The sequence below is a fragment of the Myotis brandtii genome, unplaced genomic scaffold, assembly GCF_000412655.1.
Source record: "Myotis brandtii unplaced genomic scaffold, ASM41265v1 scaffold465, whole genome shotgun sequence".
In the NCBI taxonomy this organism is placed as follows: domain Eukaryota; kingdom Metazoa; phylum Chordata; class Mammalia; order Chiroptera; family Vespertilionidae; genus Myotis; species Myotis brandtii.
In genome coordinates this window covers 553,357-572,832 of record NW_005367775.1, presented here as the reverse complement: position 1 = coordinate 572,832, position 19,476 = coordinate 553,357, and the positions used below count along the sequence as shown (strand labels likewise).

The following is a 19,476-nucleotide window of genomic DNA, read 5'->3' as shown; positions in this document are numbered from 1 at the left end:
ATTGATAGAAATTATTCAATCTGAAAAACAAAACAAAACAAATAAACAAACAAAACAGAAGAAAACCTGGGGAAAAAATGAGCAAAGCCCCAGTGACTTGTTGAACAATATCAAGAAGTCTAACAGTATGTGTAATTGAAGTCCCATGGGGGGTTGGGGGGAGGGAGAGAGAGAGAGAGAGAGAGAGAGTGAGTGAGTGTGTGTGTGTGTGTGAGAGAGAGAGAGAGAGAGAGAGAGAGACTCCAAAATTTGAAGAATCAACGGCCAAAGTGTTTTCAAATTCAGTAAACATCCAAGATACTTGGCAAACCACACCTAGGCATGTCATAATCAAACTACTGAAATCTAAAATTAAAGGGAAATTCTTTAGAGCAGCCAGAGAAAACCAGCACATTATAAACAGGGCAACGGTGACACATAATGACAATAGACTTTTACCAGAAGCCAGAAGGCAATTGAATGGCATAAAGTGCTGAAAGGGAAAAAACTCAAACACCAGAGTTTTAATCTAATACATACCTAGCAAAAGTATCTAGAGTTTTACATCTCCATAGAAAAATGCCCTTTAATGATTAAAAAGTACAAATTGGCAGTTACAAAATAGTCATGGGGCATAGGAAATATAATAAACTAGAGGCCTGGTGCACAAAATTAGCACATGGGTAGGGTCCCTAGGCCTGGCCGGTGATCAGGGCCGATTGAGGCCTTGCTTTCCCTGGCTGCCAGCTGCTGGCTGGGGCCTTCCTTCGTTCTGTGCCACCCCCTGGTGGTCAGCGCACATCGTAGCAAGTGGTCAAACTCCCAGTCAGTGGAACTCCCAAGGGGACAATTTGCATATTAGCCTTTTATTATATAGGATAATATGTATGGTGCCAGGTAGGTGCTAGACTTAACTGGGGTGATCATAAGTTATGTAAATGTATAATCACTATGTTGTACACATAAAACAAATATAATATTGTAATTTAAAAATTTTTAATGTTTTACAGAAAAGAAAAATACCCTAAAAAACAAACATACATATGTATCTGTTAGAATTTAGGATTAATTTTCAGGTGATGTCTGTGATTACCCAAAAGAGAGAATAGCCAGGCCCCTGGAAACCCCAGGAGCTCCGCATCTTCTTCACACAGAAGCTTAACTCATTGTGCTGCAGACTCTGCTACAGAACTAGCCCTGCTTCACCTTCTCCCACCCCCAATAGCTAATGTAAATTCCTTCAGAATGACTTGGTGCATAAAAGTGCTTGCAGAACTCTTGGATGTTGGACATGTATTTTCTTTTCTTTCTTTTTTAAAAATATATTTTATTGATTTTCCGCAGAGAAGAAGGGATAAGGATAGAGTCAGAAACATCCGTGAGAGAGAAACATCGATCAGCTGCCTCCTGCACACCCCCTACTGGGGATGTGCTCACAACCAAGGTACATGCCCTTGACCGGAATTTAACCTGGGACCCTTGAGTCCACAGGCCGACACTCTATCCACTGAGCCAAACCGGTCAGGGCTGGACATGTATTTTCTACCCAGCCAAACTGCTGGTGGTTTAGACTCCATGACCCAGGACCAGTGTTCTTTTTTATTTTTATTTTTTTCTAGCAATGACCTAACCCTTACTTTTAAAAAGACTTTCTGTCCAGCAAGTTAAATTTTTTTGTTTAACAGTAGAGAGGTAGGGAGAGAAGAAAGGAAAGAAAGGCAGCCAATGCAAGTGTTATATTAAGCTCTGTAAAAAAGTGGGCACTCCACTGTAAAGGCCTGAGAGGATATTTCTAAAGATCATAGTAATTAAAAGGACAGGCTTTGGAGCCTGGCAGATATGGGTTGAATCTTACTGGCTATTTATCTGTAAAATAGGAATAATATTATCACTTAATGAGAATAAAATACCAGTCTATGTAAATCCCTTAGCTAGTATTTGACACATTTTAAGTGCTCAATAAGTACTATTATTTTATCATTTAATTTCATGACAACTCTGTGAGATGCATATAAATGATAATTTCTTTAAAAATATCTCCATGCCCTGACCGGTTTGGCTCAGTGGATAGAGCATCGGCCTGCGGACCAAAGGGACCCGGGTTCGATTCCAGTCAAGGGCATGTGCCTTGGTTGCGGGCACATCCCCAGTAGGGGGTGTGCAGGAGGCAGCTGATCGATGTTTCTCTCTCATTGATATTTCTAACTCTCTATCTCTCTCCCTTCCTCTCTGTAAAAAATCAATAAAATATATTTTTTAATAAAAAAAATATCTCCAGTAATTAAAATGATTAACATGTAAGTTATGTTTGATTGACTATGATGTTAACTATGTTATTATGGTTTACAGTATTTAGTACAGTGTCTTTGTAAATACTTGAAATACTAAACGCTTACATAGTATATATTCATTAATAATTCATTTATAGACACAGATTTTCACATTGATGGGGGTGAGCTGTACTGAAATTATATTCCTTTGTATTTGGAACCTCCTGTTTGTGTAATCACATAGATATTTTACTAGTGACAAATGTCAGGTGTTATCTCTCTCAATCCCAAGGTTTGGAAAGGGGATTTCGGTGAGTCATCGTCTTATGTCTTGTGGTGATATGTGACTTTTCATCTGCCTACTGCCTCCAAGCCGAGCTTCCTGAAATACAGCTGCAGTTCCCTAAATGCTGACTGACTGCAGTAGCTTTGTTACTGATGTAGATGCTGTCACCCAAATTCCTGAAATTACCCTTGATAGGCATCATAGGGCCTCCTGGCAAACAGGAGAGTATTTTGTTACAGAGATGTCAGGGACTTTAGTAAGTTACCTTTAATTATGGAAAACAAAAAGGCTCATAACAGAATTAATTATAAAAATGGATTATCCTTTTATTTTCAGTAATTAAGAGAAATAAAAATTTAAATATAGAAATTTTAGCCTCACATTTTAAAAAACATTGTTCAGATCATAAAACTGAGACTGAAAGACCCAATTTACTTTTTAAAAAATATTTTATTGGTGTTTTACAGAGAGGAAGGGGGAGGGATAGAGAGTTAGAAACATTGATGAGAGAGAAACATCGATCAGCTGCCTCCTGCACACTCCCCACTGGGGATGTGCCTGCAACCAAGGTACATGCCCTTGACCGGAATCAAACCTGGGACCCTTCAGTCCGCAGGCCAACGCTCCATCCACTGAGCCAAACCAGTTAGGGCCCCAATTTACTTTTAAAAAATGTATTACTTAAGAGAATGTTGAATATATTTTTTAATAGTTTTATTTTTATTAAATGCATGAGAAATATATCAACTTCAATAAAAGAAAAAATCAATTTGTATGTGTATTATAAACAGTATGAGAATTTGGGAGATTTAAAAAAATGAATTGTACTCTCAATAATAAAGATATTTTTTTAAAAAATAATGAATTGATTAAAATATTGCCTTACAAGAGATCAAGATGGCAGTGAAATAGGTAAAAGCTACACTCACCTCCTCCCAAGACCAAACTGGAATTACAACCAAATTATAGAATAATCATCCTGAGTAACCAACTGAAGACTAGCTGAAGAGAGGTCTTATAGCCAAGGATTTACAGAAGAAGCTACATCAAGACTGGTAGGAAGAACAGAGTCATAAAAAGGGCTCGCCCTGCTCTTTTTTTTTTGTTTTTAATCTGAACAATAAAGACTTAATTTAAAAAATAAAATAAAATAAAATGTACAATTCAGTGATTTTTATTATATTCAGAGTTGTACAATCTAACAATTACCACTATCTAATTTTAGGATCTTTCCTTTTTCTTTCTTTCTTTTTAAAAAGACATGCTCAAGAGGCAGAGCAGCCTCGAACAGACTGTCAAACTACAGCGGGAAGGCTGGGGAGGGTTGGAGGGCAGGAGGGGGGTGGGTAAGAGATCAACCAAAGGACTTGTATGCATGCATACGAGCATAACCAACGGACATAAGACACTGGGGGTTAGAGGAGGCCAGGAGATTGTCAAGGGCAGCTAAAAAAAAAGGAGACATATGTAATACTCTTAGTAATACTTTAAGCAATAAAATAATTAAAAAAAAAAAAGAAAGACATGCTCAGCCCTAGCTGGCTTGGCTCAGTGGATAGAGCCTGGACCTGTGGATGGAAAGGCCTAAGACCATCGGAAAACACATACATAATGACATATTGTTTTTGTGATTCATCACTATGCTTTAATTATGTTCAATTGGTAACAATGAAATTGAGGGTCACCACAACATGAGGAACTGTATGAAAGGGTCACAGCATTAGGAAGGTTGAGCCCCACTGGTCTAAGGTTTATTTCTACCTCAATTGCTGGCTCCTACCCAGCCTGGCCCTGGTCCGGGCTTGGGCAGGAGGCAACCAACTGATGTGTTTCTCTCACATGGATTATTTCTGTCTTTCCCTCTCTCCCCCGCTCTCTCTAAACATCAATGGGGAAATATCCTCGGGTGAGGATTAAAAAATCAAACAAAGGTGGGTAACCTGGTCAGAAGGTCAAATCTTCAAAGTGCATGCAAGCTGCTTCTCCCAGGGGGTCCGGACTAAATGTTCTAGTAGAGCATCTCCAGGAAAGCCTGTGGGGATGGTGCCTCCACATTCTGGAAGGTGTTCTGGACTCTGCCGTACAGGATGAAGTATTTCAGCTCCAGACAGATGAACCCGAAGTGGTCCTCATCAAACAGGATGAAGACTCCAGGGTAGTGCATGCAGTAGGGGAAGCCATGGCGGGTAACAATAACAGTGTCCACGCCAGCACAGAGACACATCCTGCAGCTTCGGGGGTAGTTCTGGTCCATTGAGCGCACGCCCACAGGCAGAACAAACGGGACAGGCTGCTCCTCCGAAGCTGCAGCCCCGGACTCCCCAACGCTGGGCTGGGCAGGGCTCTGCCAGCCATGGCCCTCGCTTTCCTCAGTCCCGTTTTTTTGCTGCTGCTGCTGCTCCCGGATCACCTGCTCGTCAATCTCCTGGACCACGCGGGAGAGCTCATTGAAGTTGCGGAAGATCTCGCCATCTCGCAGCTGGATGCGGCGCTTGAGGTGGATGTCTAATATCTCGTTGGAGTATCCCGTGATCTTGGTGACCCTGGCATACTTCCCATGGAAGCTGAGCATGACAATCGATAGGCCGAAGGGATCGTATTTGCCTTGGAAGAGGCCTGGCCTGATGAGGTCGTCCGGGTGGCTCGGCGGGAGGTAGAGGCGGTGGTAGACCAGGAAGTCAAACCCCTGTGTGTCCTCCTGCGACAGCACCAGCCCCCGTCCTCCCCTAAGCCGCGTTGGTGAATCTGTTAGGTGGTCTGTCTTGTCGCACTGGGTGGTGAACCTGTCCTTCCGAATCTGCATGTGGCGGTGGTGGGGCCTGCTGATGTGGCCCTCCATGCACTCCACCGCGGCTGATTTCCTCTCCGTCAGGCGAATTCTGAACGCGGGCTCGAATTGCAGCGGGTCATCCAGATGGGGGTGAAGGGAAGGCCCGTACATCCAACCAGTAATGCCTAAGCCGTCCACCACGACATTCAGCAGTCTTCTATAGTCATGACCTAGCTGCCACAATCCCAAAATGTGTCTGTACGGGTGGAACAGCTTCGCATAGACTTCTCGATAAGACATACCGATTGTCTCCAGGTTCTGCAAGTTTTCACCAACGCCAAACTCCTCCCTGCAGCGCCGTCTCCAGATGCTGTCGATGTGCAGGATGTGGTGGAATCTGGTGCAGGCCTGGGCCAGGCTGAGCAGATCGGTGCCGGGGAGCCAGGCGAAGATCTCCACCAGCATCTCCACCGGCAGGTCCTGCAGCGAGCAGTGCGTGGGGCGGCATGGGGCTCCCGATTCCTCCACTCCCTGCACAGCACCGCGCTGCCGCCTCCGCCTCCGCCTCCGCCTCCGCCTCGAGGTGCTTTTCTGCTGGTGCCGAGCCGGCTTGCCCTCAGCCGCTGCCGTCTCAGCTGGGCCTTGGCGCTGCTGACGACATCGACGTCCCCGCGAAGAGCCCAAGCTGCAGATGCAAGCGCACTCCTCCATGCCTCCACGTGTAACAGCCACCACAGTGTGGGCTCCTGCTCCTCAGCCGGGCTTTAAGCTGAGTCCAGCCACGCCCCCTCAGAGAGGAGCCAATTGTAGGACTTTATTTTTTTTAATTGTTTTATTGCTTAAAGTATTACAAAGAGTATTACATATGTCTCCTCCCCCCCTCCCCCCCTTGACAATCCCATACGCTTTCCCAGTGCCCTCTCCCTGTCCTCCCGCCCTAGCCCCAGGCAGTCACTAATCTGCTTTCTGTAGGGATATGCCTCCAGGGATATGCCTGGGGGGGCGGGGGGCGGGGAAACGGGACATTTCACATAAATGCAGTCATAATATCTGGTCTTTTGTGGCTGGCTTCTTTCACTTAGCATAACATTTTAAAGTTTTATGTATGCTATATTCTAGTGTATGGGTATACCACATTTTGTTTACCCATTCATCAGTTGATGAGTATTTGCGCTGTTTCCGTCCTCATGAACAACACCGCCAGGAACACTGTGTACAAGTTTTTCTGTGTGAACATGTTTCCATTTCTTTTGGGTATGTACCTAGAAGTGGAACTTCTGGGTCATCTGGTAACTCTATGCTTAGCATGTTGAGGAACTGCCAAAAACGCTCTCCAACGTGGCCCCGCTATTTTACATTTCCACCAGCACTACACGAGGGGTCCAACTTTTAAACATTCTCATGAATGCTTAAAAAAAAAAAATACATGATAGCCATCCTAGCGAGTGTTGAGTGGTACTTCACTATAGTTTAGAGCAGAGTCACTGACTGTAGGTTGACCTGACCCTGAACTCCATAAGGGAAATCCATTCTATGCTCAGCCTCAACCCAGCCTCTGCCAAATCTCCCAGGCCCCTGGTAGGAATGGGCTCCTACATGTGAGCAAGGATGGACTCGAGTTCCTCACTTTCAAGTGACTAACCCTGCTAGCTCCTTGGGTGAATGGATGCCCTCAAAAAAAAGTTCACAGGATCTGCCCACTGTGAACATAACTCTCCTATGGGCTGAGACTGGCCCCGCTTATTCAGACAGGCCTCCATTCTCATGTTGAGAGCAGCTAGATTTCTTCTTTCCACTTTTCTGGATTCCTACCAGAGAAACACTCTGACCTTTGGAAGGTCCTCCCAGTGCCCTGGGAGGAATTTGATTTGCCTTTTGTCAGGAATAGACATTCAGGGCAGTTTATTTGATAGAGGGGTGCAAATTCCATCTGCCACAGACACTGACCTCGATCATTTAAAGACTAAAACTTCTCAATCCCTCCCCTGAAGAATAGCCCCATATTACTATTGGTATGCAACTGGGTAATGGGTGCAAAGACTCTTCTTTCAGGATCCTGCACTGATGGGACTTTGAGGGACGGTCTCCAAGGGTACATGTGTGTCTGGTGGGTCAAGGAGACTTGCCCTGCTTTCATGGGCAGTGGCTGAAGTTCTGGAGCAATATTTCAGTTAAAGGGGTTCCCCCTGAGAAGCATGGTGTCTAGACCCCAAGCCAGGCTCCCAGTCCAGAGCACCAGGGCCAGGAAAAGGTGCCCACATAACATCTGGCTATGAAAATTAGTGGTTCTGTTCATCAGGGAGAGATGAGGGTCCACTAGAGACCAGGTGCCCTCTTAAAAGGCTGACACACAAAATTTCATTCACAGCCACTCACCCTGGGCTCCTTCAAAGGAGGAGTGGAGCAGATTAGAGTTGCATGAGGAGAGTCTGGGGTTTATGTTTCTGGCAAGAGAGCTGAAGGGACAGGCACCACGATCCCTGTGCTGAATCATTTTTCTATACCTCAGACACCATCTTTCTTGGGTGGAACACTCCCCTATGTGTAGTATCAGCCTGGGAGCCACAACACCATCTTCCTGGAAGCCTGACCAGCACCTCCCCCTTACGGGACAACCACTTGCCCCAACCTGGTGACTCACTATGAATCTACCTCAAGCATTATGAGTACTGCCAGAGGCTCTTTCAGTGACGGAGCCTAAGAGCAGCCAGTAGGTGAAGGCCAGCAGAGGCAGATCTCTGAGTGCCTTGAGACTTTTAATGACCTGCCCCGAGCCTGGTGCTGGTAAAAGCCAGTCTTGGTATGTAGCTTCATCCTTCTGTCCTTCACACACTCAGACCCTGAAGAAGTAGCCACAAACTCTGGATCATTTGTAGCCACAAACAGGTTGCCCAGGGCCAGTCACGGACAGCATCTTACATTTTCCTGCACCAGATTCCTTCCCAAGAGACCCAGAACCAACACACCCAGGGGCCAGCATCAGATAACATCAGAGCAGGATCTAATTAGCTTTACAAGCAAGATATCTAAAGGATGATATCAGCAGGCACCAAACATAGCTGAGGTAAATTCTGCTTCAGGTGGTCAGCACCTGCACAGAAGCTCTCATGTGATGGTCAGGGTTGAGCCTGAGTCAGCCAACCTGAGGGTCAATCCACACATGAAGAGGCCAATAGCAATCAAGACTCAATAACAACAAGATGGTCCATATGACCCACCAAGGGACATTCCTGGAGTACCCAACTCAGGTGATCAAGGAGACTACACTATTGGACCCCCAAGGACACCTACTACACAAGGCCACCACACAAAGACTAGGATCCAAAATAGGGAGACAAAGAATCAGGACCCAAATGAAATAACAAGAGAAATATACAGAAAAAGAGCTAAATGAAATGGAAGCAAGCAATTTATCAGATAAAGAGTGCAACATAATGGTTAAAAGGATGCTCAACAGCATGAGAAAGGACATAGAAACCATAAAAAAAAAACCAATCAGAAATGAATAATACAATATCTGAAATAAAAAATACACTGGGAAGAATACAGGTTTGATGAAGCAGAGGGTCAAATCAGTGATTTGGAAAACAATGTAGAAAAAACACCCAATCAGAGCAGCAAAAAGAAAAAAATGATTAAATAGAATGAGGATAGTCAAAGGGACTTTTTGGACAACATGAAGCATAACAACATTCGCATTATAGGAGTACCAGTGGGAGAAGAGAGAGAGCAAGGGATTGAGAACCTATTTGAAGAAGTAATGACCGAAAACTTCCCTAATCTGGTGAAGGAAATAGACATACAAGTCCAAGAAGTGCAGAGAGTTCCAAACAAAATGAACCCAAAGAGGTCCCCACCAAGACACATCATAATTAAAATGCCAAAGATTAAAGACAAAGAAAATCTTAAAAGCAGTAAGAGAAAAGCAAGTGAGCTCCCATAAGACAGTCAGTTGATTTCTTAACAGAAACATTTCGGGCCAGAATGGAATGGTATGAAATAATTAAAGTGATGAAAAGCAAGGACCTGTAACTAAGACTACTTTACCCAGCAATGCTGTTATTTAAAGTTGAAGCAGAAATAAAGAGCTTCCCAGACAAGAACAAGTTAAAGGAGTTTGTTTCCAACAAACCAATATTACAAGAAATGCTAAAGTGCCTACTTGAAGAAGAAGAAGAAGAAGGGGAGGAGGAGGAGACAGAAGAACAAAGTTTAAAGAATAAATTGGCAATAAATCTGTACCTACCAATAATCAATTTAAATGTAAACAGCTTAATGCTCCAATCAAAAGACATAGGGTAACTGAATGGATAAGAAACAAGACCCATATATATGCTGTCTATAACAAACCCACCTCAGAATGAAAGATATACACAGACTAAAAGTAAAGGAATGGAGAACAATATTTCATGCAAATGGAAATTTTAAAAAGCTGGAATAGTAATACTTATATCTGACAAAATAGACTTTAAAACAATGGCTATAATAAGAGACAAAGAAAAGCACTACATAATAATAAAGGGAACAATCCAACAACAGAATATAACCCTAGTAAACATTTATGCACCCAATATAAAAGCATCTAAATATGTAAAGAAAATATTGATGGACAAAAAGGAAGAGATTGACAATAATAAAATCATAGTAGAGGATTTTAACACCCCATTGACATCAATGAATAGATCTTCCAGACAGAAAATCAACAAGAAAACAGAGACCTTAAATTGCATACTGGATATGATGTATCTAACTAATATCTTCAGAGTATTTCTCCCCAAAGCAGCAAGTATATATTCTTTTCAAGTTGCTCATAGATAGTTTTCTAGGATAGACCACATGTTAGGACACAAAACAATTCTCTAAATTTAAGAAGATTGATATCATATCAAGCATCTTTTTTTTTTTATCATAATGGTATGAAACTAGAAATCAGTCCAGTCAAAAAACTGAAAAACACACAAAGACATGGAGGCTAATTAACATGTTACTAATCAAAGAATGGGTTAACAATCAGATCAAGGATGAAATAAAAAGATACTTTGAAACAAATAAAAATGAGAACACAACAACCCAAATTCTATGGGACATAGCAAAACCAGTCTTAAGAGGGAAATTCATAGCATTAATGGCCTATTTCAAGAAACAAGAAGAATCTAAAATAAACAATCTAACTGTACACTTAAAGGAACTTTAAAAAGAATGACAAAATCCAAAGTGAATAGAAGGAAGGAAATAATAAAGATAGAGCAGGAAGAATAAAAAGGAATAGAGTTTAAAAAGACAATACAAAAGATCAAGGAAACTAAGAGCTGGTTCTTTGAAAAGATAAACAAGGTTGACAAATCTTTAACCAGACCCATCAATAAAGAAAGATATGACCCACATAAATAAAATCAGAAATGAAAAAGGAGAAGTAACAACTGACAACACAGATACAAATAATTGTAAGAAAATGTTATGAACAACTATATGCCAACAAATTCAACAATCTAGAAGGAATGGATAAATTCCTAGAAACATACAATCTTCCAAAACTAAATCAGGAAGAATCAGAGAATCTGAGTTGACACTAGTGAATTTGAAGCGGTAATTAAAAAACTCTGACAAACAGAAGTCCTGGACTGACTTCACAGGTGAATTTTACCAATCACTCAACAGCAGAAATAACACCTGTCCTTTTCAAACTATTCCAAAAAATTTAAGAGGAGAAAAAACTCCCAAGTTCATCTTATGAAACAAGCATTATCCTAATTCTAAGACCAGATAACGACACTGAAAAGAACAAAAATTATAAACCAATATCCCTGATGAATATAGATGCTAAAATTCTCAACAAAATATTAGCAAATCAAATCTAGAAATACATTAAACAGATCTTACACCATAATTAAGGGATTTATTCCTGGATTGCAAGGTTGGTACAATATCTACAAATCAATAAATGTGATATACCACACACAAAGTGAAGGATAAAAACCACATAATCAATAGATGCAGAAAAACCATTTGATAAAATCCAGTACTTATCCTATATAATAAAAGTGTCATATGCAAATCGACCGAATGGCAGAAGGACCGGTTGCTATGATGCACACTGACCACCACAGGGCAGATGCTCAATGCAGGAGCTGCCCCCTGGTGGTCAGTGTGCTCCCACAGGGAGAGCGCTGCTCAGCCAGAAGCCAGGCTAAGGGCTGGCAAGCATAGCTGCGGTGGCGGGAGCCTCTCCCGCCTCCCCCGCCTCCCCCGCCTCCATGGCAGCCAGTGCTAAGCCATCAGTCAGACATTCCCTGAGGGCTCCTTGACTGTGAGAGGGTGCAGGCCCGGCTGAGGGACCCCCCACCACTGAGTGTATAAATTTTGTGCACCGGGCCTCTAGTTTATGATAAAAAACGCTCAGCAAAGTGGGACTAGAGGGAACATACCTCAATGTAATAAAGGCCAAATTTGACAAACCAGTAGCCAACATCATACTCTATAGCAGTGGTTCTCAACCTTCTGGCCCTTTAAAGACAGTTCCTCATGTTGTGACCCAACCATAAAATTATTTTCGTTGCTACTTCATAACTGTAATTTTGCTACTGTTATGAATCATAATGTAAATATCTGATATGCAGGATGGTCTTAGGCAACCCCTGTGAAAGGGTTGTTCGACTGCCAAAGGGGTCATGACCCACAGGTTGAGAACCGCTGCTCTGTAGGCAAAAACTACAAGTGTTTCCCTTTTGATCAGGAACAAGACAGTTTGTTCAATTTCACCATTTTCATTCAACACTAGAGGCCCGATGCACGAAATTCATGCAAGGGGGCTTGGTCACCGCCTCTGCCTTGGCCCCTGCCGCTGCGGCTTCGTCTGGAAGGTCGTCTGGAAGGATGTTCGGTATAATTAGCATATTATGCTTTTATTATTATAGATAGTACTGGAAGTCCTAGCCACAGCAATCAGAAAAAAAGCATCCAAATGGGAAAGAAAGAAGTAAAACTGTCATTGTTTGCAGATATAGAGAGAGAGAGAGAGAGAGAGAGAGAGAGAGAGAGAGAAAGAGGAGAGATTGATTTTTAGTTTAGGTACAGTCCTGCCTGACAAAGATTCTTCAAGCCTGTGAAATTATAATTTTATATCACTTCTGATTAAAGGCTGTATGCTTTGGATTCTAGGTGTTTATTTTTAGGCCTCAGGGGTTTGGAGAGAATAAAATGTGCTTTTTTCCCTTGTGAATGGGTTTCCTTATGATTGGTTACTTTGATTTAGAAAAATTATCAGCCTAGAATTAAAAAATGGAGGGTACTCTAATTTCTTGCGTTTTTGGACATACCTCAGAAAACTATCCTCACCCACCCAACCTGACAAATGACTGGCACAGCTTTAGGGATAATCATTGGCTTTTTGTCCTTGTGACCATGAAAACGCAGCATAGAGCACATTACAAATCAGGATGCACCAGCACCACCCAGTGGCCTTGAATGAATTTAGCAGCTCCTTGGAAATATGACCCCGAAGTCCAGCGCCTCTCTGAAAGGTGTATTACATAGGCATGCATGAAAGCACCAGGATTTAACTTTTGCAGAATTGAATCCATTGTAGGTAGTTCTGATCTTACTTTGTTATCCTACTTTCTGGAAAGATCAGACAATTTATAGGACAAGAAAATGGAGTTTGGTGTATGTTAAGGACTTTTGGCTCTTTTTGGCAATGAATATATTTATAAGTAGTGAGCTAACGTCTGTTTTTGAAAGTTAAATAGAAGTTTATGAGAGCTAAGAAGCATCACAAAATGAGTGACACAAATTATCCTCTCCACCAAGAGTATGGAAAGTCTAAGGCCTCCAAGGAAAATTTAGTTCCTGTATAGGCTCAAGACACCTTTCTATACCACTTCCTAGATGACAAAGATTCTCTCCAATAGGGAATGATATTTCTTTTTCTAGATGGATAGCAAACAAACTTCTGGTAATTTATTTGTTCTTTGTAGCTGCTGATTAATATACACATTATAAACAATACTTGCTGCTGGGTTAGATTGAAAAGTGCACAAAAGTAGAAATTAACAGCAAGGGGGAAATATAGCTTAGTCCCTCTATTATACACAATGACTGCTAATGTTATTACTTTGTGTGCCTCTATCCTGAGCAAACTGTGGAGCTAGATTTACCTTGCTTTAAATCTCAACTGGACCATTTAGTGGCTGTGAAATGGACAAGTTACCCAGTCTTCTCAGTGTCCCGGTTGCCTCATCTCTAGGATGGGGATACGTAATAGTTATGCCGATAGGGTTATGAGGATTAAACAAATTAATATATGTAAAGTTTTCAGAATAGTGCCTGCATATTGTTAACACCATCTGTTAGCTATTACTTTTCCATTCCTCTATTTCTTCCAACTCCTTCTTACAGTTATTAGATACTATGCACCAGGCATCCTGATAGAAACTAATATTTTTGGGTGTTCTTCCAGGGTTCTTTTTTTTTGCAGTTTCCTTCTGTCCTTTATTATGTGAAACTGTACTTGTTATTTTGTATCTTTAAATATTATATTTTAATGTTATTTATTCATTAGTGCAATTCTTTTAGTAATTGGTAAATATGATCACTTGTTACAATTTAGCCTGGTATAAGACAACACAATTTGTAGATATGGACTTTTATTAACATGCAAAATGAAAAGAAACATTAAAAAAAAGGCAAAAAAAAAGTGGTTTGCTTTTTAAAATAAAAAATATAACATGATGCATTTTGGAATCTAAATTTCTGATTTTCATTGGTAGATGCATTTAAATATTTTTTATCTCACCAAATACCACCTATGCATCTATGTACAGGGTATGGTGCTAAGTACTGGTGATGTAACAATCAATAAGGCACTTTCTTAAAGAAAAAAAAAATGAAGTCTGAGATTCTCAAAACGCAGAGGGAACACTGGGAAGAGCAACTAACTGACAAAGCTGAAATCTGAGCTGTAACTGAAGGATAAATAGGACTTTTCTGGTAAGGAGGGATGTGGGAAAGTATTCTGGGCAGAACGGTCAGGAATGAGCAATATTGCACGTTGGGAATTGTCCATAAAATATTACAGCATCATCCATAAAAAAGTGTGGAGTGTTCGGGGAGCAGGAGGCAGGATGAGAGATCAGAATGACAATGTTGCTTGGGCCTAGAAAAATTCAAGTGTATAACTGGTGCAGTAGAAATAAGTAGTAATAGTAAGAAAAAGTGCTGCTGTAGAAGGAAGGATTATAAAAGTAGAGATGGTTCATGTCCAGTGATGGGGACATGTGACAGAACTAAAACAAGTCAGGGGCAGTTGTGTGACTTTGGCCATCAGTGACCTTAGCCAAAAGCAGTTTGAAGCTGAGGAGTATGAATGGGAAGAAAACAAGCTGAGACCGTGACAAGACTCCTCTTCCAGTATTCTGGGCAGAACAGCCAGGAATGAGGAAGAGGAGTCAGATTGCTGGGGAAAGGCAGTAGCGAGCCAACTATGATCGTGAAGTATCTGCATGACGGAGCTTGGAGAATTTCTGCAGAGCAAGAAGTCTGATTGGTGGTTTATTAACATAGCATATGATATTTACTTCATCCACTGGTCTGAAATTAAGAATAAGACTTAGAATTAAGTTAGACTCTATTCCTATATATATTAATATATCTTCAGTCTCAGACTGGAACACAAACCTTTAATTTTAGTTTGAAGATGGGTGAGGACCATAACTTGGATTTGGTTCAAAGCTTTCATTTTGGTTTACCACAAAGCAGTAAGTAAGCTGGGTTAGGATATAAATGAAATAAGGATGCAGGTAGGGGAATTTAGTTGCCCAGTTCCTATCAATCACAAAAAATGTTGGTGGCCTCAGCACCAACATCGAATACCTGCTAAGATTCCATAGCAGTAATGGCATATTTCAGAGCCAAGTGGTCAAATGGCACATGGAGCTAAGAGCATGACAGAGTTGTCCTTTTTGATACTCTATATCTTTTAAATTGCCCTCAATAGAGAAAATGCTGCAAAGAATCATTGATTTTAAAAAGAGTAGAAAATAAGTTATTTTCTGTATTTTTCAAGGAATTGTATGTTTTTACTTTTAATTAACACTAAACTAAAATCAATTTTAGTATTTATAGCATGTTTTTAATCATCAGTATAAAAACATCTTCAGTTTTTTATGCTTATGGCCTCTTATTTTCAATATATTATCTACAAATCTATGTGTGTTTATATATTTACGATGTTAGCCATTATATTTGGTAACCTTGGTCTGACTAGCTGGAAGTGAGGTCCTAACTAACTGATGGTGATAGAGCAAAAAGCAGGGTTAAGCCCTTACAAAATGTTTGATTCACTTTTGCTAGTGAGTCTGAAAATGGTTTTGATCAGAAATCTGGAAATGACAACGATAACTGGAATTTCTGAGCATATCATAAACTTCATAAAAATTACCAGTGACAGAGAAAAAAGGCTTATATTACATTTAATAGTGTTAATTCTGAAGATGTTTCAAACTTCCACAAAGGCTAGTGAAGTGTTCAATGTAGAAACCAGTACAAATTTTGGTAAACTTGTTAAGAAACAAAATGCTCCAAGGAATGTTCTGAACATTATTTTCACCAGAAAAGTGAAGATAATTTTCATAGTTGTTTGAGGTGCTGTAATATGTCTACTGATACTCCCAGCTGTTTTACCAAACTAGCTGTCTGCTCTAAAATCCAAGGCAGGCTTGGGTTTTCAGAATGTGTATGCTCCTGTGTTCTACAACATTCTAAAGATGAACAATCTACCCCACTAAGACTATTGCTACAGCTTTTGTTAAACTCAGCATTATTTTCACAGAGTCTTTCATCTTCAGCTTCATAAATCTTTTTCTCAGCTGGAGATACATGACAAAGGTCCATGTCCTGAATGGAGTCCAATAAATCTACAACATGCGGCTGTGGGGTGATTGATTTCAGATGTTTGAGCACATACTCTTCACAATGGCCAACTGCATCCAGAAGGTTATTTATTTTACTGATCAAAGCCGAACTGTTATCATGAAGGTGACACCAGGAGAGCAAAGCACTGAATGAAAATATAAACAAGAGTTTAATAGGGAAAAAATTAAACAATCATAGGCTTTTAGGACTTTCTATGCTACCTGTTTCTTTTCTAGATAACACCATGCAAAGCGAATTAATAACAATAATGCAAGTCAAAATAAAGAAAGTAATAATGGCAAAATAGGATTAAAAAAATATATATCTTTCAACAGGAATTAAACAATTGGGCTTACCCATATAAACTGTTTCTATATCATAACCCCTCCTTAACAGATCTACATCCACTTTTCCTCATTTTAGATTTTCCCCTTATGACTGTGTAGCTTCTGTTGAAGAGGGATACAATGAGAGAGAGAGAGACCAGAAAAATTATTTTTTCCTTTAAAGACATCAAACAGCTTCTAAACTAGTGATTCTCAATCTTGGATGTACATTAGAATCAGGTGGGGAGCTCTTGAAACTATCAAGATCTAGGTCCTATCCCAGACCAATTAAACCAGAATCTCTAGGCTAGGGGTATTATTTTTTAAAGCTGCCCAGCTGATATCAAGGTGCAGCCAAGGTTGAAAACCATTGTTCTAATCATATACAGCAGTTGCTTGCCATCAAAACTGAAGATTAGGAAAATAAGTTTTTAGGCCACTTCACTTTCCCAACTTTGTTATAAGCAGACACTGTTTGCTGAGCTAACTAACAATTTTCTTGAAGAAGGTAAAAATCATCCTATTCCTAATAAATATTTTTCTTTACTTTTCTAGTACAGATAGTACTTTTGTCTTTGGATAGTTCAGATTGTTCAGATAATCATGACATAAAAAGATTGTGAAAAGTAATGATGTTTTAAAATGGAATCAATTGATGAAAAAGACTTAGCAATAAGCTTTCTAAGCTTGTAAAGGATTTAACCTGATGTAAAGATAAAGATGATCATTTTCCTATGGTAGTAGACTACATATTCTGATTCTTACCATTGAATTTTCTAAAACCTTAAACAATACATTTTTTGTTGTTTCAATAACTTATTTTCTACCCTTTTAAAAATCAATGATTCTTTGCAGCATTTTCTCTATTGAGGGCAATTTAAAAGATATAGAGTATCAAAAAGGACAACTCTGTCATGCTCTTAGCTCCATGTGCCATCTGACCACTGGCTCTAAAATATGGCATTACTGCTATGGGATCTTGGCAGGTATTCGATGTTCAGGATTAAAGTAAATGGGATAATTTTTCTCTCTATTACCAGCTATAATTTTCATCATGTACTTCTAGTATAGACTTCTGTCATACTGTGTTCTGCCACATGTGCAAGACTAAAAGCTTTATTCAAAACCTGAAGATCCTTTAAATGACGTCGAGATATAGACTGGTGATAGTTCAGGTAGTAAAAAATACACACCTTCTATCTTTTCTTTGCTATAAAGGACACCTGGCTCACATATTAAAGTAGATGAACTGATAATCTTGACTTTTTGAAGGCAATATTATTCTAATGCTTTGCAGCCCTCTTGTGGATTTAACACCAGGAAAAGCCCTTTCGTTTAAACACTTTGGTTTTCACATACTACTTTTATAAAAATCTCCCAGTAGTCCTGAGGTTAAAATGACTCCAGATTTAAGTTTTAACAATTACCTCAGTGTTCCTCTGAGTTGTCCATAGTTTATAATGACTTCTGCACCTTCTTTATAACCTTGATTGAAGCCTTGTTGAAGGGCAACTGCTTTGCCAGCCTGTAGTCCATCTCTATAGCCTTCCTAAAAATAAGTAATGAAGAATTGCAGCTGTAACGAACATCAAGTGAACCACTGTAGGTGTTTCTAGAAAGTCATAGAATCAATTTAGAAAATCAATGAAAACAAGCTTTTCCTGTGTTATTTAACATCATGGTTCTAAAACATATGGCGTAGCTACACAAAGTAGACTAGACTATACTTCTCATATAAATATATTATTGGTCTATCCCATTAACATCCTGTGTTAGCAGGGGCTTCACAGAAAGGATACATACAGAATTTCATGCCTGGCCCCTTTGCCAATGATTGGCTTGGTATGGTAGGTGAGGAAGCAAGGCAGTAAGAAGGGTTATCACAGGCCTTGGATAATTAGCTGAAGGAGGGAAAGAGGAAACTGGTTTAGCAAAAGGAAAATAAGAAATCCAGCTTTAGAAATTCTGCTTGATATCTACATTCAATTAAACTGCAAATTCACGGCGGGCAGGGCTTTTGGTCCTGCATCTCACCCCGCGCAAAAGATGCTCAAAAGATGCCCCAGCCTCACCGACGGCGTTTCTGAAATCGACAACACGGTCGTTGGGCTCAGCCATTATTTGACTGAAACATTAAACAGAAGCAGACTCAGGGCAGTTTAATGGCTGGCAATGGTAGTGAGTGCAAGTGGACCTCACCATTTGGTTCCAGGGCTCCACCTGGCAACTGGGGGTGTGGTATGAAGCTTAATCTCATGAAAAGTGAAACAAATCAGAGACGGGCAAATCGCACCTAACAAATAAAAACCCCCAACGTTAATGCTTTCTCACCTGGTCACCAGTATTCCAGTTAGGCTCCCCGTATAGCCCTCTGACAGCATCCTTACACCCACTGTTCCCATGTACATACACGGGTTAACATCACCCCGAACCGTAGGCTCCTCACCCATTCAAGCACCCCTGCGACCTGCACAAGTCCTCTGACAGCCATAGTTAGCACAGTGTCCACATCCCCCCACCGCGCCCCTGCGGCCCTCGGCAAACCCCGATCTCTTCCAAGTGTGCTCGGTTTCCTGCGGGCGGACCCTGCGCCTGCCCACGCCGCGGGCGCGCGGTGGTTCACACGCCTTCAGCAGCGGTTCTCAACCTATGGGTCGCGACCCCTTTGGCGGTGGAACGACCCTTTCACAGGGGTCGCCTAAGACCATCCTGCAAATCAGATATTTACATGACGATTCATAACAGTAGCAACATGACAGTGATGAAGTAGCAACGAAAATAATTTTATGGTTGGGTCACAACATGAGGAACTGTATTTAAAGGGCCAGGAGGTTGAGAACCACTGCGTCAGGAACCCCCTGGGTGACCCTGGCAGGATGCGGGCCGCCCTGGGCCGGGCCAGACCACTCCGGCCTCCCAGGTCCGGCCCAGATTCTT

The 19,476-nt window shown here is 40.9% G+C and overlaps 1 protein-coding gene and 1 non-coding gene across 2 annotated transcripts in view; both read right to left on the bottom strand.

The window, feature by feature from the left end:
* Positions 1-4,386: 4,386 nt before the first annotated feature.
* Positions 4,387-6,123, bottom strand: LOC102254509. Its single transcript, XR_001363926.1, has one exon. It is a non-coding gene; the product is annotated as an F-box only protein 31 (transcript).
* Positions 6,124-13,930: 7,807 nt separating this feature from the next.
* The window catches only part of YAE1D1 (Yae1 domain containing 1), a 7,788-nt gene continuing 2,242 nt past the window's right edge, over positions 13,931-19,476 (bottom strand). The window contains exons 2-4 of the mRNA XM_014547165.1: positions 18,574-18,664; positions 17,967-18,088; positions 13,931-16,358 (exon numbers count right to left, since the gene is read on the bottom strand). Coding sequence (XP_014402651.1) covers positions 15,929-16,358; positions 17,967-18,088; positions 18,574-18,664 — 643 coding nt within the window. The 3' untranslated portion in view covers positions 13,931-15,928. The remainder of the gene's footprint in view (positions 16,359-17,966; positions 18,089-18,573; positions 18,665-19,476) is intronic.